Consider the following 25146-nt stretch of genomic DNA (forward strand, 5'->3'; position numbering starts at 1 on the left):
AAGACACTAACAGCTTACAGACGGTAGGTAGGCAATTAAGGTCACAGTTATGAAAACGTAGGACACTAAAGAGGCCTTTCTGCTGACTCTGAAAAACACCAAAAGAAGGATGCCCAGGGTCCCTGCTCATCTGTGTGAATGTGCCTTAGGCATGCTGCAAGCAGGCATGAGGACTGAAGATGTGGCCAGAGCAATAAATTGCAATGTCCGTACTGTGAGACATCTAAGACAGCGCTACAGGGAGGCAGGATGGACAGCTGATCATCCTCGCAGTGGCAGACCACATGTAACAACACCTGCACAGGATCGGTACATCCGAACATCACAACTGCGGGACAGGAACAGGATGGCAACAACAACTGCCCGAGTTACACTAGGAACGCACAATCCCTCAATCAGTGCTCAGACTGTCCACAATAGGCTGAGAGAGGCTGGACTGAGGGCTTGTAGGCCTGTTGTAAGGCATGTCCTCACGAAACATCACCGGCAACAATGTCGCCTCTGGGCACAAACCCACCGTCGCTGGACCAGACAGGACTGGCAAAAAGTGCTCTTCACTGACGAGTCACGGTTTTGTCTCACAAGGGGTGATGTTCAGATTTGCGTTTATCGTCAAAGGAATGAGCGTTACACCAAGGCCTGTACTCTGGAGCGGGATCGATTTGGAGGTGGAGGGTCCATCATGGTCTGGGGCGATGTGTCACAGCATCATCAGACTGAGCTTGTTGTCATTGCAAGCAATCTCAAAGCTGTGCGGTACAGGGAAGACTTCCTCCTCCCTCATGTGGTACCCTTCCTGCAGGTTTATCTTGACATGACCCTCCAGCATGACAATGACACCAGCCATACTGCTCGTTCTGTGCATGATTTCCTGCAAGACAGGAATGTCAGTGTTCTGCCATGGCCAGTGCAAAGAGCCCGGATCTCAATCCCATTGAGCACGTCTGGGACCTGTTGGATCGGAGGGTGAGGACTAGGGCCATTGCAAGAACGGGCAAATCTGGTGCAGTCCATGAGGAGGAGATGTACTGCAGTACTTAATGCAGGTGGTGGCCACACCAGTTACTTTTGATTTTGACCCCTCCTTTGTTCAGGGACACATTATTCAATTTATGTTCGTCACATGTCTGTGGAACTTGTTCAGTTTATGTCTCAGTTGTTGAATCTTGTTATGTCTGTACAAATATTTACACTTGTTAAGTTTTCTGAAAATAAACACAGTTGACAGTGAGAGGACGTTTCTTTTTTTTGCTGAGTTTATAACACCTTGGGATATGTATAAAGTACTGTAATGACCCTGGGTTTATAATTTACAAAAGGAATGCCATGTCATATCTTCTAGACTAAAAGTGGTCTGAGTCTGCTCTGTGGGTGGAGAAAAAAAACGTGACATATTAACGTATGTGTTTCGATAACTGATTATCGTTGCAGTAAGAACATTTAAAGTACCAATTGTTTTCACCCTTCTATCTGGGGCATGATCTGGTGGACACGTAACTATCCCTTTCAAACTACATTTCCCAGCATTCACTTGAACACTGTTCCAAGCTTTTCCAACGAATCAGAAAGCGTACTTTTATCACATTATTTTTTTTTCATCAGTTGATGGGAACACGGCTAGCTAGCCTGCTGGCTAAATAAGCTTACTTTTTACTACAAGTTCGTGTTAGATGTTTATGACAATCAATATTTTATTTTAAGCAAGTCTGAGTCTTACTGACTTCAGGAACCTCGCGGCTAACGATAATGCAAGTCTTTCATTCAATATTTGCACTAGCTAACTAACGTTAGGTAGCTATTGTAAATTGTCTCATATTGGCTTACGGACTCATATTCATAGTTCATATTTTACGCTTCATACTCTACGATAACTTCAGCTAGTTATCTTGTGTGTCAGTCTAAATCCATCCATTTGGAATCACGGCTAATGTTAACTATCTAACTAGTCAGTTAGCCTGACAGCTGGCTAGCTATTGAACAGGTTGCAAGTCCTCCATCATCACATCTGCCAGGCGGACTCAACCAGCATGGATTACCAGAACACAGCGAATGCAGTTGGGGACTGTCTTTTGAGCTACACCAAGGACGAGTCTGGCTGGAAAGTCTGCAAGAAATCGGTGCGTAATGTTCTAGGTAGCAATATTCATATTTTATAATTACAGGTGACGTGCCTTTCCGTGCACCGTGTTAACAGCTCCATTTTGCTGTGTCATTGTATATAACGTAGACAGTAGCTAGGTAAATGCAGTCAGTGGGTTGACAACAGCAACCAATGTTTTGTTTCTGATAAATGGATGTCGGTCCATTTGTAGAATGACGTCATCGTGTCCTGGCGGCCATCGACTGAGTTCCCTGGGAATGTGTAAGTATGAGCTGTTCTCCTTTATCTATGCCAAATCATTCATTTCTAAATGTTGTACAGAAGCAAGTTAGACAAGCTAAATGTCCTTTTCACTATCTTATCTCCGGAGAGTATTTAACGTTACTGTTTTAACAGCGGTAACCTTGACAGGAACTAGCTATCTACTGAACTGACAGCATCAGTTACTGAAACTGTTGGATTTAAGTTTTTACTGAGGTCATCTTCAGCTGTTTATCATAACGGTCTAAAGAGGGCTACTTTCCCCTCCTCGACCAGTTTCTTTCAGCTGTTTATCATAACGGTCTAAAGAGGGCTACTTTCCCCTCCTCGACCAGTTTCCTTCAGCTGCATTGATATGAAAAAACTGAGAAAGAAATATCCACCATCTTGCTTTTACTGTTGCTGTTTTCAGTTCAGTGCAGATGAGGGAGAGAACATGGAGATGAAGCCACGTTAGACTGTTAATTAAGAAAGCACCAATAACAGGCTGGCTTCCCAGACCCAGATTAAGCCTAGTCCTGGATTAAAAAGCATTCTTAATGGAAAATCTCCATTGACAACACTTTTTAGATTAGGGCTAATCGGTCTCTCAGAAACCGTCCCCCAGGAAGACCTATCTCTACATGTTATGTTTGATGTGTATTAGGGTTAGTGTTCTGTCGATCTCTATGTAACAGTATAGACTTTACGTCCGTCCCCTCGCCCCGACCTGGGCGCGAACCTGGGACGCTCTGCACACGTCAACAGTCACCCTCGAAGCATCGTTACCCATCGCTCCACAAAAGCCGCCGCACTTGCAGAGCAAGGGTAACCACTACTTCAAGGTCTCAGAGCAAGTGACGTCACCGATTGAAACGCCACTAGCGCGCACCACCGCTAACTAGCTATCCATTTCACATGGGCTACATGTTGTGTTTGATGTGTATTAGGGTTAGTGTTCTGTATATCTCTACATGTGTTGTGTCTGACAGGTACAGTGCATTCAGAAAGTATTCAGACCCCTTCACTTGTTCTACTTTGTTACGTTAGCCTTATTCAAAAATGGATTTCATTTAGTTTTTTCCTCATCAGTCAACACACAACCCCCCATAATGACAAAGCAAAAACAGGATTTTAAATTCTTGCAAATGTATTCAAAATATTTAAAAAATGATATCACATTTACATAAGTATTCCGACCCTTTACTCAGTACTTTGAAGCACCTTTGGCAGCGATTACAGTCTTGAGTCTTCTTGGGTATGACGCTACCAGCTTAGCACACCTGTATTTGGGGAGTTTCTCCCATTCTTCTCTACAGATCGTCTCAAGCTCTGTCGGGTTGGATGGGTAGCGTTGCTGAACAGCTATTTTCAGGTCTCTCCAGAGATGTTTAGATCGGGTTCAAGTCTGGGCTCTGGCTTAGCTACTCAAGGTCATTCAGAGACTTGTCTCGAATACACTCTTACATTGTCTTGGCTGTGTGTTTAGGGTCGTTGTCCTGTTGGAAGGTGAACATTTGCCCCAGTCTGAGGTCCTGAGTGCTCTGGGGTTTTCATCAAGGATTTTTATATATATATATATATATATATATATATATTACCTTTATTTAACCAGGTAGGCAAGTTGAGAACAAGTTCTCAAATGCAACTGCGACCTGGCCAAGATAAAGCAAAGCAGTTCGACACATACAACAACACAGAGTTACACATGGAATAAACAAACATACAGTCAATAATACAGTAGAAAAAGTCTATATACAGCATGTGCAAATGAGGTAGGATAAGGAAGGTAAGCAAATAAATAGGCCATGGTGATGAAGTAATTACAATATAGCAGTTAAACACTGGAATGGTAGATGAATGTGCAAGTAGAGATACTGGGGTGCAAAGGAGCAAGATAAATACATTCCGTATGGGAATGAGTTAGTTGGATGGGCTATTTACAGATGGGCTATGTACAGGTGCAGTGATCTGTGCGCTGCTCTGACAGCTGGTGCTTAAAGCTAGTGAGGGAGATATGAGTCTCCAGCTTCAGTGATTTTTGCAGTTCCTTCCAGTCATTGGCAGCAGAGAATTGGAAGGAAAGGCGGCCAAAGGAAGAATTGGCTTTGGGGTTGACCAGTGAAATATACCTGCTGGAGCGCTTGCTACGGGTGGGTGCTGCTATGGTGACCAGTGAGCTAAGAGAAGGCGGGGCTTTACCTAGCAAAGACTTGTAGATGACCTGGAGCCAGTGGGTTTGGCGACGAGTATGAAGCGAGGGCCAGCCAACGAGAGCGTACAGGTCGCAGTGGTGGGTGGTATATAGGGCTTTGGTGACAAAACGGATGGCACTGTGATAGACTGCATTCAATTTGCTGAGTAGAGTGTTGGAGGCTATTTTGAAAATTACATCACCGAAGTCGAGGATCGGTAGGATGGTCAGTTTTACGAGGGTATGTTTGGCAGCATGAGTGAAGGATGCTTTGTTGTGAAATAGGAAGCCGATTCTCGATATAATTTTGGATTGGAGATGCTTAATGTGAGTCTGGAAGGAGAGTTTACAGTCTAACCAGACACCTAGGTATTTGTAGTTGTCCACAAGTCAGAACTGCCCAGAGCAATGATCTCTGTACTTTGGGGTTCTCTGTACTTTATTCCATTTTACTCTCAATCCTGACTAGTCTCCCAGTCCCTGCTGCTGAAAAACATCACCACTGCATGATGCTGCCACCACCTTGCTTCCCCGTAGGGATGGTATTGGCCAGGTGATGAGCTCTGCCTGGTTTCCACCAGATGTAACGCTTGGCATTCAGTCCAAAGAGTTCAATCTTGGTTTCATCAGACCAGAAAATCTTGTTTCTCATGGTCTGAGAGTCCTTTAGGTACCTTTTGGCAAACTCCAAGCGGGCTGTCATGTGCCTTTTTCTGAGGACTGGCTTCATTCTGACCACTCTATCATGAAGGCCTGATTGGTGGTGCTGCAGAGATGGTTGTCCTTCTGGAAAGTTATCCCATCTTGTGACCATCGGGTTTTTGGTCACCTCCCTGACCAAGGCCCTTCTCCCTCGATTGCTCAGTTTGGCCGGGCGGCCAGCTCTAGGAAGAGTCTTGGTGGTTCCAAACTTCATCCATTTAAGAATGGGGGGGGAGGGGGGGGGGGGGGTCACTGTGTTCTTGGGGACCTTCAATGCTGCAGAAATGTTTTGTTAACCTTCCCCAGATCTGTGCCTCTACACAATCCTGTCTCAGAGCTCTACGGACACTTCCTTCCACCTCATGGCTTGGTTTTTGCTCAAACATGAACTGTCAAATTATATGTACAGGCCTTTCCAAGTCATGTCCAATCAATCATTTTATACTGTATTATTGACTGTATGTTTGTTTTACTCCATGTGTAACTCTGTGTTGTTGTATGAGTCGAACTGCTTTGCTTTATCTTGGCCAGGTCGCAATTGTAAATGAGAACTTGTTCTCAACTTGTCTACCTGGTTAAATAAAAGTGAAATAAAATTAAATAAATAAAATTGAATTTACCACAGGTGGACTCCAATCAAGTTGTAGAAACATCTCAAGGATGATCAGTGGAAACAGGATGCACCTGAGCTCAATTTCGAGTCTCATAGCAAAGGGTCTGAATAGTTATGTAAATAAGGTATTTTCATTTCTTTTATACACTTGCAAAAAATTCTAAACCTGTTTTTGCTTTGTCATTATGGGGTATTGTGTGTAGATTGGTGACACCATTTTTTTTTATTTAATAAATTTTAGGTCTGAATACTTTCTGAATGCACTGTATAAGAGTTCGGGTTAGTGGTGCTCTGTCTCTCTACATGTGTTGTGTCTGACAGATATAAGGGGGAGTCGGTGGTGAAGGGAAGCCCAGAGAAGGTATGGGAGTGTCTGAAGCCTGTGCCAAATGGACTGCGGGTGAAATGGGACAACAATGTCAAGAAGTTTGAGCTGGTAGAGCAAGTCACTGAGGTAGGCTGAGTTTCAAACCAATGGACCAGACTGTAGTCACAGTCAGTCACAATTCTGTTGTTTTGTCCCCATCGTCATCATCTATGTTCTGAGTTTGCTTTAGAGAGTTGTCACTGATCATTTGATTCCATTGATTCTTTATCATTCCTCACTCACCCACAAACAAATCACAGCTGAATAAATACTCTGTCCTCCATTCTTGCTGTATAGTTCTGTCTACTCCCCCAACTTTGTTGATAAGCCTTAGGATTTTATGGAAGTGAGTTTTACCTGATCTCTATGGGACTTCCTGGTTACGTGACGGTTAAATAAGTTATCCAAGCAACCAAAGTGTGTCATCCAGTTTGTTCATGGTTTTGATACAGGTTTCCTAAAGGGCACCTGCCAGCGATCGCCACACCCACAACACCAATGCAGCACTCCTACCCTTTGTTCTCTATTCCATTAGTCATGTTAATATTTATTTGCTTTGGGACAAACACAAGTACATGGGACATGCTCAGTAGGAAAACATAGATAAATGCTATGGATAGAACTGATGCCATACCTTATTCTGCAGATCAGAGGGGTACTTTTGTTGTGTCCTGTTGAACGAGGCCCAGCGTTTATCTTGTGGAACGTTGCAGATAGAAATGTCATGGATAGAACTGACGTGATGCCTTATTCTGCTTATCAAAGGTGTTTGTTTCATTCTACTTTGTATATTTCTATATGAACATTCCATAACGCCTGCTGAGCGAGGCCCAGTGTTTACCTGCCTAGTCTCTCCCCCCTCACACAGAACGTCACTGTCTGCAGAACAGTCACTCCATCAGCAGCCATGGGCATCATAGCTCCCAGAGACTTTGTCGACGTTATTCTAGTGAAGCAATATGAAGATGGCACCATTACATCCAATGGTGCGTAACGCCTCAATATATCTCTCTTCCTTCTTTCATCTTTTCTCTCTCTCTTCGCTTTATGATAAATAGGAGTTCTAACAACAAGAAACAGTAGATCTTTAGTGAACAATAGATCTAGAACAGTAGATCTAGAACAAACAGTAGTTCTAGAGCGAACGGTAGCAGTAGAACAGTAGTTCTAGAGCGAAGGGTAGCAGTAGAATAGTAGATCTAGAGCGAACGGTAGTTCTAGAGCGAACGGTAGCAGTAGAATGGTAGTTCTAGAGCGAACGGTAGCAGTAGAACAGTAGTTCTAGAGCGAACGGTAGCAGTAGAACGGTAGTTCTAGAGCGAACGGTAGTTCTAGAGCGAACGGTAGCAGTAGAATGGTAGTTCTAGAGCGAACGGTAGCAGTAGAACGGTAGTTCTAGAGCGAACGGTAGTTCTAGAGCGAACGGTAGCAGTAGAATGGTAGTTCTAGAGCGAACGGTAGCAGTAGAACAGTAGTTCTAGAGCGAACGGTAGCAGTAGAACGGTAGTTCTAGAGCGAACGGTAGTTCTAGAGCGAACGGTAGCAGTAGAATGGTAGTTCTAGAGCGAACGCTATCAGTAGAACAGTAGTTCTAGAGCGAACGGTAGTTACGGACGGTAGATCTAGAGAGGACGGTAGATCTAGAGCGGACGGTAGATCTAGAGAGGACGGTAGATCTAGAGAGGACGGTAGATCTAGAGCGGACGGTAGATCTAGAGCGGACGGTAGATCTAGAGCGGACGGTAGATCTAGAGAGGACGGTAGATCTAGAGCGGACGGTAGATCTAGAGCGGACGGTAGTTTTAGGGCGGACGGTAGATCTAGAGAGGACGGTAGATCTAGAGCGGACGGTAGTTTTAGGGAGGACGGTAGTTTTAGGGCGGACGGTAGATCTAGAGAGGACGGTAGTTTTAGGGCGGACGGTAGATCTAGAGAGGACGGTAGATCTAGGGCGGACGGTAGATCTAGAGAGGACGGTAGATCTAGGGCGGACGGTAGATCTAGAGCGGACGGTAGATCTAGAGAGGACGGTAGTTTTAGGGCGGACGGTAGATCTAGAGAGGACTAGTTTTAGGGCGGACGGTAGATCTAGAGAGGACGGTAGTTTTAGGGCGGACGGTAGATCTAGAGAGGACGGTAGTTTTAGGGCAGACGGTAGATCTAGAGAGGACGGTAGATCTAGAGCGGACGGTAGTTTTAGGGCGGACGGTAGATCTAGAGAGGACGGTAGATCTAGAGAGGACGGTAGATCTAGAGAGGACGGTAGATCTAGAGAGGACGGTAGATCTAGAGAGGACGGTAGATCTAGAGCGGACGGTAGATCTAGGGCGGACGGTAGATCTAGAGAGGACGGTAGTTTTAGGGCGGACGGTAGATCTAGAGAGGACGGTAGATCTAGAGCGGACGGTAGATCTAGGGCGGACGGTAGATCTAGAGAGGACGGTAGTTTTAGGGCGGACGGTAGATCTAGAGAGGACGGTAGATCTAGAGAGGACGGTAGATCTAGAGAGGACGGTAGATCTAGAGAGGACGGTAGATCTAGAGAGGACGGTAGTTTTAGGGCGGACGGTAGATCTAGAGAGGACGGTAGTTTTAGACCTGTTTATTATTATTTATTTTAGTAAATGTTAGGCTATTTTTATTCAACGTTGAGGCATTTACAGAGGACATAAGAGCACAGACATTAAGAAATATAAAGGAATAAATAGGTATTCTAACAACAACAAAAAACATAATCAATGATATACAAATCAAGCACTGGGATGCACAGACATACCACGCCATCGGCAGTAGGCTGAAATCAGTAGAGTACAAGAGGAACTATCGTCACTTGTCACTAATGCAGTGCTAGTGTGTGGATGATGTAGCCTAATCATCAGCCCTACCCCTCAGAGAGGCTGGCTGGGTGGGGATCTCTGGAACAGACAACTGTCTTATCCACTGCCCCAGACTGAGGCCTAATCATCAGCCCTAACCCTCAGAGAGGCTGGCTGGGTGGGGATCTCTGGAACAGACAACTGTCTTATCCACTGCCCCAGACTGAGGCCTAATCATCAGCCCTAACCCTCAGAGAGGCTGGCTGGGTGGGGATCTCTGGAACAGACAACTGTCTTATCCACTGCCCCAGACTGAGGCCTAATCATCAGCCCTACCCCTCAGAGAGGCTGGCTGGGTGGGGATCTCTGGAACAGACAACTGTCTTATCCATTGCCCCAGACTGAGGCCTAATCATCAGCCCTACCCCTCAGAGAGGCTGGCTGGGTGGGGATCTCTGGAACAGACAACTGTCTTATCCACTGCCCCAGACTGAGGCCTAATCATCAGCCCTAACCCTCAGAGAGGCTGGCTGGGTGGGGATCTCTGGAACAGACAACTGTCTTATCCACTGCCCCAGACTCAGGCCTAATCATCAGCCCTAACCCTCAGAGAGGCTGGCTGGGTGGGGATCTCTGGAACAGACAACTGTCTTATCCACTGCCCCAGACTGAGGCCTAATCATCAGCCCTAACCCTCAGAGAGGCTGGCTGGGTGGGGATCTCTGGAACAGACAACTGTCTTATCCACTGCCCCAGACTGAGGCCTAATCATCAGCCCTAACCCTCAGAGAGGCTGGCTGGGTGGGGATCTCTGGAACAGACAACTGTCTTATCCACTGCCCCAGACTGAGGCCTAATCATCAGCCCTAACCCTCAGAGAGGCTGGCTGGGTGGGGATCTCTGGAACAGACAACTGTCTTATCCACTGCCCCAGACTGAGGCCTAATCATCAGCCCTAACCCTCAGAGAGGCTGGCTGGGTGGGGATCTCTGGAACAGACAACTGTCTTATCCACTGCCCCAGACTGAGGCCTAATCATCAGCCCTAACCCTCAGAGAGGCTGGCTGGGTGGGGATCTCTGGAACAGACAACTGTCTTATCCACTGCCCCAGACTGAGGCCTAATCATCAGCCCTAACCCTCAGAGAGGCTGGCTGGGTGGGGATCTCTGGAACAGACAACTGTCTTATCCACTGCCCCAGACTGAGGCCTAATCATCAGCCCTAACCCTCAGAGAGGCTGGCTGGGTGGGGATCTCTGGAACAGACAACTGTCTTATCCACTGCCCCAGACTGAGGCCTAATCATCCATGGCAAAATGTGGGTTGTGTTCAGTAGGCACGAAAAGGAAGAAAACGCTCAAACTGTGATGTATTAGGCCTAGCCTATATGTTCTTGTCCAATAAGAAAGGCTTGGTTATGTATACCGTTGCAAAACGCTTTGCTATGGTGTGCCCAAGATGAGATTTGCATTTTACCTTCACTATCAGTATACTAAGTAACTTTATGTGATTGATTGAATGAAAATAGACTTAATTATATCTACACATATTTGTATCCTCATATGTTCTCTCCCTGTGTTCTGTCCGTTAGCCACCCACGTGAACCACCCCAGCTGCCCTCCCCAGTCAGGGTATGTGAGGGGCTTCAACCACCCCTGTGGCTGCATCTGTGTCCCCATCTCTGGGTGAGTCACACGCTAATACACACTTCTGTTTCATAATATTGTCGTTGTCTGATAACCTCATCTCCAAAACAAACTTTTCAGGAGATTGAAAGAATGTCCATATTTTCCCGTTTAATAAACAGTTATTAAACTTCTAAAGCTATTCTGAATACATTTTATTGGTCGTAGAACCGTACAATGTTCAGAGTACATTTCATTCAAAAATATAAATGAGCAAAAATTGAGTTCCGGTTTTCATCAGACAGCGACTTTACATACAGTACACATGCTTTAGTTTACAAACCCATCTGCAACATTCTGAACATTGTGTTGAGGTCTGTCAGAACCAAGGACATTTTTGTAGAGACAATGGTCCGTCACAGGAGGGCAGTAGAGAGCTAAACTTCAGTGCACTCAGGTAGACTAATTGAGGTATCTATAATGTGCACAGCAACCGGTTTGGTTCTCTCAATAACATTATCTAACATGACCACGTGTCTTGATAGCTATGTAGCTGAAGAAGCACTGTCTAATATTGTTCATACAGTATAGTGTAAATTCAACCTTTCTTTCTTTTTTCCCTTTCCCCCCAGGGAGCCAAACAAAACCCAGCTGTTCAGTTTCTTCCAGACGGACCTGGGGGGCTTCCTGCCTCGCTCCGTGGTCGACTCTTTCTTCCCATCCAGCATGGTGGAGTTCTACAGCAACCTGGCCAAGGCCATCAAGTCCCTCAAGGACCACTGATACACTCATACTATACCTTCCCTTAGCCCTGGTCCCAGATCTGTTTGTGCTGCATAACCAACTCCTGGCACCAGGTGATACTCAGATCTGGGACCAGCATTCAGCGGGACCAAAAAACACAATGATTAGCTATGTGAATGGTTTAGTTTTAAAGAGGCTATATGGAACTTTTCACCTCAGGGGGCTTTTTAACTGAAAGGGACAGATTGATTTGAAAAATCCTTATTTGAGAGCATGGGGCACACCTCCCCAGACCATATCTTTCTAGACTAAAAATAAGGATTGTGTTGTTTCATGAGTAAATAAATATTTTATATCAACCATACAGGCAACACTCAAGCCAAAAATGTAGATAAACAATTAGCAACTCAATTTCTGTACAGCCTCTTTAAAAGAGTGGTCACCTGGCCTTGGCTTGGAGCAAACTGTATCTGAGCTTAAAGGGAGATGATATTGGATGATATGAGGGAAGGAAGTGTGCAGCTTGTTTGTCCCAGCACTAACACAGCTGATTTCAGGTCGTTGAGGTCTTGGTTCATTTGTGTAATAATGGTGTGTTAGTGCTGGAGCAAAAAGCCTGCATCCCTGGTACTGTTGCTCTCTTGGACCAGGTATGGTGGCCACTAGTGTAGTCTTACAAAAAGGTTGAGTGTCTGTTCTAATTTCATTCATTCAACCCTGGAAAAAGATTGAATATGAATTTCTCATAGAGGTTGATGTGCAATTTTCTTGAGTTGAAGCGATTGAAATGGAATTGACCTTAGCCCTGATGTTAAAGTTGCAATTTGTAAGTTATTTTTCCCTCAAGAACAAGAACAAGAAGAAAGAGTACCAAAAACAATAATCATGAACCCACCCCAAAAAACACGTTACATTATTGGACATAATGTAGTTCCTGTTCTTCTTGGTTTGTTTTTTTTCTTCATGTGGGTACACTAACAAACACCCTGCCTCTTAGTCCTCGAACCGGAAATCCAACTTACAGACCACACCTTTAAGCACTCTGGGCCGCACCTTTAAGACTAGATCTAGAGAGGTCAATTTTGCCAAACTCTACTTCCAAAACAAATATTCCCTGTACATTTCCTATTTAGTGATGCATTTCCCCCCTTTTTCCCACCACAAAAGAATGAGAATAGATTTGAAATCTATATTTTGTATTTAGTGTCCTAAACACACGGAGGATATGTCCTCCTTCCCTTTTGTACTGTTGCTGTTGAATACAGTCCATTCTGTTACACTGGCTACCTACAGTACCATGCATGTTGCATGGACCTTACAGGAACCCCAGAATGGAATCGGATTCCATTGGGATGAGTCATACCTCATTTTTTGTTGTCCTTTATATACGGTAGTACTGTACTTGAAATGTTCTGGTTTAACCTGTCTCCACAGCCCTTTAACCAATACCTAAAGATGGAATCCGCAGTAGGGGGAAATGGTGCCACTGGCTGCCCCACCAGCATTGTTATTGTTGTTGCTGAGCTGAGGAGTGTCGTGCAGCATGGTTATGAAATGCAGTACATATTGTGCTCTACTATCGTGCAGTGCGATGATGTCAACGTGTTTGTTGTTTGCAGTAACTGGAAAGCATTATGAACATGGTTGTTTTACCGTTGAGGATTCCAGCTTTAACCAGTAACCTTTAGAGGGTGTATATACAGCCGGCAGTTGTTCCCCCCCCCCCTCTAAACTCTATCCTGTTCCTTACCTTAACATCTGCCCGCTTTATAGACGCCTAACCTCCAAGCAAGGATTCCTGCCTCAGTTACTTTTCTCTATGTAGATGTGAATACTAAGAACACTGCATTATTCTTAAGCAAAGTTATCTGCAGTATGTATGGGCAAATGGCAATATGAACAGCTTCATCTAATGAAGAATGGACAAAGGGACATCCCCTCAAATAGGAGAGCTTCTGAAGGATTTAGGGTTTTATTCAGTGGGGTACGTGTCCCATAAGTCACTGGTCCAAATTAGTGCACTATATAGGAAGTAGGATGCCATATGGGACAGCTATAGATTCCAACATATTTTGAAGCGCAGCAGCATAGGACTGCCATATGGCATCAGTTGTGACTAGTGTGTCATTTTACACTGTAAAGAAATGTATTACCAGCATAGAATTGAGAAAACCACTGTCTTTGTTATGGCACAAGAGGGCATGGTCATCTGTCTAGGCCAGGGTGCGTCTCCGTAGCTTTTAAAAAAATCATCAGTGAAGGGAAACAATGAGAGCAAGCATGAATAGTAGTGAGATATATCCCTAGTTGGTTGAGGAAGCCTCTTCAGAGTTTTGAGATACAGCCCTATTAGGGGGAGTGGAAGCCTCCTCAGAGTATAGCCCTAGAAGGTGTCTTTACAGTAATGTACAGTCAACCATCTGCATGCCTGCTGAGTCCTCTACATGTATGATGATAAGCCATCATACTAATGATGTTTTAGATCAATCTTTTTAGAAGCTTTGTGGTTAAGTTTCCTTTTGAAATGAAAACACACTACTTAACGTCCTTTTCTTATCCCGAGTGGATAATAACCTTAACTGACGAACCTTTACAAGTGCATTGCATTCCACCTCATCCACAACCAAGTCCTATATGCTTGCTTTTTTTAAATCATTGTTTGCCTTTTGTTGGTGTAATACTATGAAGGCATTGTTTGATGTGTGTTATTGTACTGTAAGTGGAGCCTGAAGATCATACCTACCTACAGTGTATTGCTGTTTTAATGTCAGAGAACACATTGTCTACTGGTGGCTTGTTTTTAAAATGTACTCCATCATGCGTTTTGGGACAGATGTGTATGTTTTGAATGCCGTTTGTTGTCCTCAGCTCCTGATTGGAAAGCACAGCTGCTATGGAAAATAGCTGCTATTGAAATATACTATGAGTTCAGTTGTCAATAAAAGCAACACAGGAAAATAACATGTTTTTTTAGGTCAGGATTAGGGTTATGAATTCTGGTAACTTTTCAAAAATGTTCCAAATTTTCCTGAAATCCCAGTTGGCAGATTCCTGGAATCAGTAGGAAACCCTCCAAACAGGATTCCTGGAATCAGTAGGGAATACACAGGGAATCTGGAAATCCTCCAAACAGGATTCCTGGAATCAGTAGGGAATACGCAGGGAATTTGGAAACCCTCCAAACAGGATTTCTGGAATCAGTAGGGAATACGCAGGGAATCTGGAAACCCTCCAAACAGGATTCCTGGAATCAGTAGGGAATACGCAGGGAATCTGGAAATCCTCCAAACAGGATTTCTGGGAAATTGGGGAGAGCTACCACAATTTTGCGACCCTAATCCTGACCTGCACTCTACTGTACCGTAGGACTGTACTGTATGTTCCACCCAGCAGGTTTTGTGTTTCACCAGCATCTGGATTAAAAACTACTGAACGTTCCAATGTTGTCCTCCTTTCTTGTTGTATTATATTACCGTCACCACGGGTGGGAATGGCTAAACCCACTACACAAGTTCACTGGCTGTTTTTCAAACACCGGAGAAGAGAAATGAAGGATTACAATGATGGATGAATAATGGTTACTCAACTATCCCAGAAGTTCCCAAAACCAGAAGGGAATAAGCAGGGAATGCAGAATCCTCCAACCAGGATTTCTGGGAATTTTGGGAAAATAAAAGGAGTTTTGCCTACAACTTGCATAGTCTCATTAACTGAGTGGTAAATGCATCTGTTTGTTCCATATGAAGTCAAATAACTACGTAGGTTTTAAAACATTAATGGTTATTGGCACAACAGTCTTGTGAATAAACTTTTGAAACATACAGATTGGGTTAAATTATTTTATTAGTATAATGTATATTGTGATAAATCTTTAGTACCGATACACAGAGTTTTAAATATCGATATTCTAATAGATTTTGGTACAAAATGTTCACACCCTGTGTTTTCCTTAATATCAAACTAGGAGAGAAAACAAGGTGAAAATTTGCTCCGGTTTAGTTGTATCTTTGGTTTCACCCATAGGGAGAATCTCAATTAGATATTCCTCACATCCTCTCACCTGGCCTCCTCAAAACGAATTGGAGAAGGTCAGAGGGGCGGGACCTCTGGCTTTCTCATCCAATGGGTGTGGAGAAGGAAAGAGGACGCGAGCACTATGCAATTGAGATTCTCCCATTGTCATCTAATAAACAAACTAAGGACTATTAAATCCGTAGCTCTGAAGATCCACTTTATTGTGCGATAGACAATTAAAGGCAATGTTCCCGCGGTCGCGGAGACTGCATTCATGGTAAACGGAAATTAACTTGACTTTTTGATGTTGATCTTCCGCGATATGGATTGAATCCAACTCACAGTCTTTGGTCTAAACAATGATTCCAACATCAAGCACAATACTACAATACTACAATTCCATGAAAAATTCAAATCCCATTTTAAATATTTTGTATCAGTATAATACTCTTTTGGACTACATTACAGTATTGTACACTATTTCTAACAGTCAAAAGCAATGGAATGTCTCTCCCTTCCTTCATGTAAATACTGTATTACTGTGCAAATCTCAAACTCACTGTGGTCCCTGGTCTAGAAGTTCTGGGTGTAGGAAGGCAGTCAGAGCAAAGCACCTGTAAATTCACCTCTTTCTACAGTAACAGTCCCTGATTGTCATTGCAATATGATTTGATATAGAATATAGATGTTATATTCATAACTACAGTATGTTAACAGTGCTCATATGAAATGGTATGGTGGCTTGTGGTTGATTTGTGTTCTAGTTGGCCCTGTTTATACCTGGTGCTAACTCTGATCTCGGGCTCTATTCAATCCGTAGCACTGAAGACCTGCACTTCAGCGTAATTGAAATATAAAAGCAATGTTCCTGTGTTCGCGGAGACTGCATTCACGGTAAATCCATGTGTAGGCTCAATCGGAAATTACCTTTCATTTTCAATCACCCTATAACGCTAAACTTCAGCGATACGGATTGAATCGAGGCCGTTGTCTACATTCTGATAGCGGCCACATTTTTGCCGTTGCATCTACATATTGTATTAAAATGTGTCTCTTATCCGTCCACTGTTTCCGCATTGTGACCAAGATTGACTGGTTCCTCCCTGTATGCAAATTATTCGACAGATATTCTTTCAAAATAATATGTATTTTCTTTATTTAAAGACACATATTGATGCCATAAGACGATGGCGCCACCTGTCAATGATTTTAGAGGGATAATGATGATTTAAATGGTTTCCCTGTCCACATCCGTCTACACTTGGAAGATATCCAGACAACATGTGTGCCTGACTACCTCCGGTGGTGATCAGGAAGATCTGATCACAATCCAATCACAATAGATATTTTAATTGCGGACACATGTCAATAAATGTGGCCACAATCAATATGTGGCCGAATCTTGAGAATCAATAGCTCCGTTTATAGCTGGTGCTAACATGAGTCCTTTGTCTTGATCTTGTCCACATTCTGATTGTGCCCACATTTTTAAAGAAGTGTAATTGTGATCAGATCTTTCTGACTACCTCTGTAGGTAGTCAGGGACCTATTGTATCTGGACATCAGTTAAGTATAAACAGTGTAAACTGACCTGAAATCAGTGTCTAGGGGTAACTCCTCAGTATCCTCCTCCTTCCTCCTCCTGTTAACTACAGTGAGATGTCCCTCAGGCAGACCCCTCTGCCTCATCCTCCTTCCTCCTCCGGATGACTAGAGTGATGTTACCCTCAGGCAGAGCCTTGACGATGTTCCAGGCCTCGAAGCGGCTCAGCTCCTGTAGGGAGGTGCTCTGGACCTGCAGCAGCTCATCACCAGACTGCAACCCGCTCTGCTCCGCAGCACCACCTATTTGGGGAGCAGGAGAACACACGGTCACACATTGGTCTGTCGTGATGTTTCCCCTAGGTGCAGATCTGGTATCAGCTTTCGCCTCCCCCAACGTAGAAAAGTTCAAGCCTATAAAACTGTGCTTCTCTGCGTTGTTTGCATGGTTTCCTACTTTCCGTGACATCACACCTCTTCTAACAATAAAATACATTGTTAAAAGTGTTAAGAAAAGGTCCTGTGTGGCTCAGCTGGTAGAGTATGGCACTTGTAACGTCAAGATCGTTGGTTTGATTTCTGCTGGGGTCACCCTTACTAGAAATGTATGCACACACTACTGTAAGTCACTTGGATAACAGTGTCTGCTAAATGGCACCTAAAGTTCACCCAAATTACAAAATGATATATTGATTTCCTTACCTTGTTAGAGTTTAGGGACATAGTAAGGCAGCAATCCGTGCTTTGGTTTTCTTTTTCTCCATGGATAGTACTGTACCTTTAAATATCCTGTTGATGACCAGAGGCCTGTCTCCATGGATAGTACTGTACCTTTAAACATCCTGTTGATGACCAGAGGCCTGTCTCCATGGATAGTACTGTACCTTTAAAGATCCTGTTGATGACCAGAGGCCTGTCTCCATGGATAGTACTGTACCTTTAAATATCCTGTTGATGACCAGAGGCCTGTCTCCATGGATAGTACTGTACCTTTAAATATCCTGTTGATGACCAGAGGCCTGTCTCCATGGATAGTACTGTACCTTTAAAGATCCTGTTGATGACCAGAGGCCTGTCTCCATGGATAGTACTGTACCTTTAAATATCCTGTTGATGACCAGAGGCCTGTCTCCATGGATAGTACTGTACCTTTAAAGATCCTGTTGATGACCAGAGGCCTGTCTCCATGGATAGTACTGTACCTTTAAATATCCTGTTGATGACCAGAGGCCTGTCTCCATGGATAGTACTGTACCTTTAAATATCCTGTTGATGACCAGAGGCCTGTCTCCATGGATAGTACTGTACCTTTAAATATCCTGTTGATGACCAGAGGCCTGTCTCCATGGATAGTACTGTACCTTTAAATATCCTGTTGATGACCAGAGGCCTGTCTCCATGGATAGTACTGTACCTTTAAATATCCTGTTGATGACCAGAGGCCTGTCTCCATGGATAGTACTGTACCTTTAAATATCCTGTTGATGACCAGAGGCCTGTCTCCATGGATAGTACTGTACCTTTAAAGATCCTGTTGATGACCAGAGGCCTGTCTCCATGGATAGTACTGTACCTTTAAATATCCTGTTGATGACCAGAGGCCTGTCTCCAGGGATAGTACTGTACCTTTAAATATCCTGTTGATGACCAGAGGCCTGTCTCCATGGATAGTACTGTACCTTTAAATATCCTGTTGATGACCAGAGGCCTGTCTCCATGGATAGTACTGTACCTTTAAATATCCTGTTGATGACCAGAGGCCTGTCTCCATGGATAGTACTGTACCTTTAAATATCCTGTTGATGACCAGAGGCCTGTCTCCATGGATAGTACTGTACCTTTAAATATCCTGTTGATGACCAGAGGCCTGTCTCCATGGATAGAGCCTTTCCCTCCATCCAAACTGAAGCCCACGCCCCCTCCTCCTGTCTCCAGCTCCACAGTCAGCATGTCTCCCCCATCCTCCACTACAGACAGACAGACAGACAGACCGAGAGAGAGAGAGAGAGAGAGAGAGAGAGAGAGAGAGAGAGAGAGACAGATCGAGAGAGCGAGAGACAGAGAGACAGATCGAGAGAGAGAGAGAGAGAGAGAGAGAGAGAGAGAGAGAGAGAGAGAGAGAGAGATGAACAACCAACGTATACATACAGTACACTAAGGCTGTACTGTATGTATACTCCACAAATGCAAGCATTTCGCTACACCTGCAACAACATTTGATTTGATTTGATGTACGCTCACACACACACACACACACACACACACACACACACACACACACACACACACACACACACACACACCTGCACAGTGTTGTGTGTGCTGTCTTACTAGGTGAACTTGTCTGACCACCTTCTACTCACCTGTGGGGTTGAGGTCTGTACTGCTACTGCTGACAGAGGAATCATCAGTCTTGTTCCCTCCTCCTCCCTCTCTCCCCTTGCTTACCACCACCACGGCCAGTCTCATGGTGCGGGCCTGGCGCAGCGTGGCGGTGGCGTCCGCGTGTGTCGCACCCCTTAGTGTCTGGCCGTTGATGGACAGCACCTCGTCACCCTTCTCCACGGTCCCCTCTTGAGCCGCCAGGCCGTGGGGGAAAACACGATGCACCTGGGGGGAGGGATGGAGAAATGTCAGAACATTTACAATTGACATTCCCATTCTAAGCAATTCGCCTTGATTGGTGGAGCAACTGGCAGACATTTTGTAGAGTTGCCACTATATGGCCATGCTAGAAAGGACAGTACCAGGGCTTTATAGCCATGGGATCCTATCTTTAATATTTAAGTCCAAAATTACGCTCCTAACTAATACAGACACTGTATTTTGTACAATGCAACTTTATTGTCCATACAATGTTACAGTGAACAACAGAAATGTGTCTTCTGCAGAATGCTCAACTCCCTCAGATAGCACACATCACACAGAAATACAATCTTTAACATAAATTCTGAGGATCATCACTTTTCATCTGCTCTAGCATGACCTTTCAGTATACTCACTGTGGTAGCCTTGCTCTCCAGGTCTATCCCACCTGCAATGCTGAAACCCAGACCTGCTCCTTCCTCCTTGTGCAGAATCACCACTTGGATGTGCTCAAATTGCTAGAAAGAGGGAAGGAAAGATGTCATCTGTTTCATTCTAACATTCAAAATAATATTTTCATGTTTTTCGTTCACTTTGCAATGTTACTGCTGGTTATTGTTCTTATCTATTAAGTAGGTTTGCTGATCTAGGATCAGGTCACCCGTCCATGTAATCTTAACCAATGTGATCTAAAAGACAAACTTGATCCTAGATCAGTAGCCCTGTTACTCTGAGACGATGAATACTTTTATGAGGTGAGTCAGACGATTCATGGCCATTCACAGAGATAACTCAGTTTGACTATTAAACCCCAGCTGTTGTTGACAGTGTCCAGATGAGTGTATGTCTGTGAGAGAGGGGACCAAGTGTCCCAGACACACACACATACACACACACACACACACACACACACACACACACACCAGACACCCACAAACACACACCAGACACACACAAACGCACACCAGACACACACAAACACACACTAGACACACACACACACACACACACACACAGACACCAGACACACACACACACAAACAGACACCAGACACACACACACACACACACACACACACACACAGACACCAGACACACACACACACAAACAGACACCAGACACACACACACACACACAAACATACACCAGACACACACACAAACAGACACACAGGCACACACACACACACACACACACACACACAAACGCACACCAGACACACACAAACATACACCAGACACACACACACACACACCAGACACACACACACGCACACCAGACACACACAAACGCACACCACACACCCACAAACACACACCAGACACACACAAACATACACCAGACACACACACACCAGACACACACAAACGCACACCAGACACACACCAGACACACACACACACAAACAGACACCAGACACACACAAACGCACACCAGACACACACACACACACAACCAGACACCCACAAACACACACCAGACACACACAAACGCACACCAGACACACACAAACATACACCAGACACACACACACACAAACAGACACCAGACACACACACACGCACAAACAGACACCAGACACACACACAGACACACAGGCACACACACACATTGCAGTAAGAGTGCGGTAATGACATTACGAGAAAGGATATGCATACAGATGTTCTCCTGAGCACAGAGCCAAGTGGTCCTTCGAGAGAGGTGTGTGTGTGTGTGTGTGTTTGTGTGTGTGTGTGTGTGTGTGTGTGTGTGTGTGCGTGCGTATGCATATACAAAAGCTTTGATTGCCTCAGAATGGAAATGGTAAACAAAAACACAATACACACTGTGATACTCTGTCCTCCCTGAAAGCCTCTTAATACACACACACACACACAGACAGACTCTCTCTCACACACACACACACACACACACACACACACACACACACACACACACACACACACACACACACACACACACACACACACACACACACACACACACACACACACACACCTGCAGCTGAGCACTCTAACGTAGTCCTTAATGGTCCCTCCAGTTCTGTAGTGGAGCTCATTCCTACAGGCTTGTTGTTTTGCAGAAGCCAGTGGTGAGTATTGCATGAGAGAGCAGCTCTTACCAGGCTTCCCACACAGCACCCTATTATCCAGAGCCTTTTGGGCCCTGGTCAAAAGTAGTGCACTTTAGAGGGAATAGCATGTCATTTGGCATGCCTTGGACTCAGGGGTATAGATTACCTCAACCACGTAGAGAGTAGACCAGAGATGAGAGATTCTCAACAGTAAGAGTTGACAGTCTGTCATGACTGGATGTTCATGTGGTGTTGATGTGGTCCTGATGTGGTGCTGATGTGGTCCTGATGTGGTGCTGATGTGGTGTTGATGTGGTCCTGATGTGGTGTTATCGTGGTGTTCATGTGGTGTTGATGTGGTTTTGATGTGGTCCTGATGTGGTGTTATCGTGGTGTTCATGTGGTGTTGATGTGGTGTTGATGTGGTCCTGATGGGGTGCTGATGTGGTGTTGGTGTGGTCCTGATGTGGTGCTGACGTGGTGTTGATGTGGTGTTATCGTGGTGTTCATGTGGTGTTGATGTGGTGTTGATGTGGTCCTGATGTGGTGTTATTGTGGTGTTCATGTGGTGTTGATGTGGTGTTGTTGTGGTCCTGATGGGGTGCTGATGTGGTATTGATGTGGTCCTGATGTGGTGCTGATGTGGTGTTGATGTGGTGTTATCGTGGTGTTCATGTGGTGTTGATGTTGTGTTATCGTGGTGTTCATGTGGTGTTGATGTGGTGTTACCGTGGTGTTGATGTGGGGTTACCGTGGTGTTGATGTGGTGTTACCGTGGTGTTGATGTGGTGTTACCGTGGTGTTGATGTGGTGTTACCGTGGTGTTGATGTGGTGTTGATGTGGTGTTACCGTGGTGTTGATGTGGTGTTAATGTGGTGTTGATGTGGTGTTGATGTGGTGTTACCGTGGTGTTGATGTGGTGTTGATGTGGTGTTGATGTGGTCCTGATGTGGTGCTGATGTGGTGTTACCGTGGTGTTGATGTGGTGTTGATGTGGTGTTACCGTGGTGTTGATGTGGTGTTGATGTGGTGTTAACGTGGTGTTGATGTGGTGTTGATGTGGTGTTGATGTGGTGTTACCGTGGTGTTGATGTGGTGCTGATGTGGTATTGATGTGGTGTTCAAGTGGTGTTACTGTGGTGTTGATGTGGTGCCGATGTGGTGTTACTGTGGTGTTGATGTGGTGTTACTGTGGTGTTGATGTGGTGTTACTGTGGTGTGGATGTGGTGTTGATGTAGTGCTGATGTGGTGTTACCGTGGTGTTGATGTGGTGTTACTGTGGTGTTGATGTGGTGTTGATGTGGTGTTGATGTAGTGCTGATGTGGTGTTGATGTGGTGTTGATGTAGTGCTGATGTGGTGTTGATGTGGTGTTACTGTGGTGTGGATGTGGTGTTGATGTGGTGCTGATGTGGTGTTGATGTGGTGTTGATGTGGTGTTGATGTGGTGCTGATGTGGTGCTGATGTGGTGTTACTGTGGTGTGGATGTGGTGTTGATGTAGTGCTGATGTGGTGTTACCGTGGTGTTGATGTGGTGCCGATGTGGTGTTGATGTGGTGTTACCGTGGTGTTGATGTGGTGCCGATGTGGTGTTGATGTGGTGTTGATGTGGGGAACATCATTATTTGACATCCTAATACAATCAGCGAGGCCCTTCTTGTGAGGAAGAGGTGGACGGACCTCCAAATAAATTAAAACAATGAAACAGACAGGCCGGACACACGGACAGAAAGACCGACAAAGTTTCACCTTCAGTGTTTCCTCATCCAGAGCTTTCACTTCCTGGATCATGGTCTGTATTTCCTGTGGAGGGATGGCTGAGATAACAGAGTGGGCACATGCTGACGGAGATGGGCGTGAGACCAGGTCCCCTCCCTCCTCCCCCCGCTCAATGGTACACTGCCTCAGATCAGATAGGCTGAGAGGAATAAGGAAGCAAACAGAGTTCAACTCACTCACTGACACTGGTCACATACAGAACACACACACAGACACACCTTCTGTATTACAGGTTCATCGTAGCTACTCTCATAATCATGCATTTCACTGTATGAAAACTAAATAGAGAGTTGTGTTTTAGTCTGGTCAATCTGTTACAGACTAAACTTTGAGAGGATTTCAGTCAGATTAACACTTTCGACATAATGACACATCTCTAACACGTGTGACTTCCTGTTTGTTCACTTCCTGTGTTCATACTTCCTCTTACTAAAGATGATACTGCCATGATTGCATTAAGCCCTGTGAAGCAGGGACAAAATACAGAAAAGATTTGATCTAAAATATGCCTGTTCCATCTGATAATATATAATGCCATCTCTACTTTACAGAATCTGACTTCCAGGGAGCAGTGCTATCTTACGTTTTTCATAGCTAGACTTCTATCAGCTCTTGTGAAATCAGTGTATATTTATACCTTTTCATCCAATCACCTGAGAGGTAGTATGTGTATGCCTGTCTGGTATCAGTCATTGAAACAGAGAATATGCTGTATATACCAGGGTAAGGGTCAATTCCATTTCAATTACATCAATTCAGGAAGTAAACTGAAATTCCAATTTGAAATTATTCTCATAAAGAAGCATTGAGAAAAACTGGAATATGAACTTCCTTTTAATTCCTGAATTGATTGAATTGTAATGGAATTGACCCCAACCCTGGTCTATGCTGTATGTTGATGTTTTGAGAGAGTTTTTACCTGACAGAGAAGCTATTCTCATTGCTGTTGGGGCCAGGGGAGAGGGGAGTGTTCTGGACCGGGTCAGGCTCCTCCGGGCTGCAGACTAGAGGGGATACAGGGGGTGGGTCTGACCCGGGGTTACCCGGCCTAGTAGGATAGAGGGAGGGGAGCAGGGAGTGCATGGAACGCATCAGGGCATGGGAAACCTGGAATAGAGTAGAGAGCAGAGCAGAGCAGTTAATAGTAGAGCAGAGCAGAGTAGAGCAGAGCAGATAAGAATAGAACAGAGCAGATAAGAGTAGAACAGAGAAGATAAGAGTAGAACAGAGCAGATAAGAGTAGAACAGAGCAGAGTAGAGCAGATAAGAGTAGAACAGAGCAGAGTAGAGCAGATAAGAGTAGAACAGGGAAGATAAGAGTAGAACAGAGCAGATAAGAGTAGAACAGAGCAGAGTAGAGCAGATAAGAGTAGAACAGAGCAGAGTAGAGCAGATAAGAGTAGAGGAGAGCAGAGGAGAGGAGAGCAGAGCAGATAAAAGTGGAGCAGAGCAGATAAGAGTAGAGTAGAGCAGAAAAAAGTAGAGCAGAGCAGAGTAGAGCAGAGCCGATAAGAGTAGAGTAGAGTAGAGTAGAGTAGAGTAGAGTAGAGTAGAGTAGAGTAGAGCAGAGTAGAGTAGAGTAGAGTAGAGTAGAGTAGAGTAGAGTAGAGTAGAGTAGAGTAGAGCAGATAAGAGTAGAGTAGAGTAGAGTAGAGTAGAGTAGAGTAGAGTAGAGTAGAGTAGAGCAGAGCAGAGCAGAGCAGATACGAGTAGAGTAGAGTAGAGTAGAGTAGAGTAGAGTAGAGT

At 44.6% G+C, this 25146-nt stretch overlaps 2 protein-coding genes across 6 annotated transcripts in view; one reads left to right on the forward strand and one right to left on the reverse strand.

The window, feature by feature from the left end:
* The first annotated feature begins 1569 nt into the window (after nt 1–1569).
* LOC110526987 (stAR-related lipid transfer protein 5) lies at nt 1570–14840 on the forward strand. Its single transcript, XM_036981234.1, has 6 exons — nt 1570–2117; nt 2313–2362; nt 6172–6304; nt 7086–7203; nt 10625–10718; nt 11291–14840. The coding sequence occupies exons 1-6, from the start codon at nt 2028–2030 to the stop codon at nt 11439–11441; spliced, it is 636 nt and encodes a 211-aa protein (XP_036837129.1). The 5' UTR covers nt 1570–2027; the 3' UTR covers nt 11442–14840.
* Nucleotides 14841–15227: 387 nt separating this feature from the next.
* The window catches only part of LOC100136088 (pro-interleukin-16), a 57694-nt gene continuing 47775 nt past the window's right edge, over nt 15228–25146 (reverse strand). For all 5 annotated transcript variants that reach the window (XM_036981208.1, XM_036981210.1, XM_036981207.1 and 2 more), the window contains 6 exons: nt 24320–24507; nt 23371–23539; nt 19961–20062; nt 19322–19568; nt 18797–18925; nt 15228–17261 (listed from right to left, as the gene is read on the reverse strand). In XM_036981208.1, coding sequence (XP_036837103.1) covers nt 17083–17261; nt 18797–18925; nt 19322–19568; nt 19961–20062; nt 23371–23539; nt 24320–24507 — 1014 coding nt within the window. In that variant the 3' untranslated portion in view covers nt 15228–17082. The remainder of the gene's footprint in view (nt 17262–18796; nt 18926–19321; nt 19569–19960; nt 20063–23370; nt 23540–24319; nt 24508–25146) is intronic.

This window comes from Oncorhynchus mykiss, chromosome 6 (genome assembly GCF_013265735.2).
Source record: "Oncorhynchus mykiss isolate Arlee chromosome 6, USDA_OmykA_1.1, whole genome shotgun sequence".
In the NCBI taxonomy this organism is placed as follows: domain Eukaryota; kingdom Metazoa; phylum Chordata; class Actinopteri; order Salmoniformes; family Salmonidae; genus Oncorhynchus; species Oncorhynchus mykiss.

Excerpts from the sequence above, each read along its gene's own strand:
- LOC110526987 (XM_036981234.1), top strand. The coding sequence starts at position 2,028 with ATGGATTACCAGAACACAGCGAATGCAGTTGGGGACTGTCTTTTGAGC. Across the intron at positions 2,363-6,171 it reads ACTGAGTTCCCTGGGAATGT|ATATAAGGGGGAGTCGGTGG; the intron begins GTAAGTATGAGC and ends TGTGTCTGACAG. Across the intron at positions 6,305-7,085 it reads TGGTAGAGCAAGTCACTGAG|AACGTCACTGTCTGCAGAAC; the intron begins GTAGGCTGAGTT and ends CCCCTCACACAG.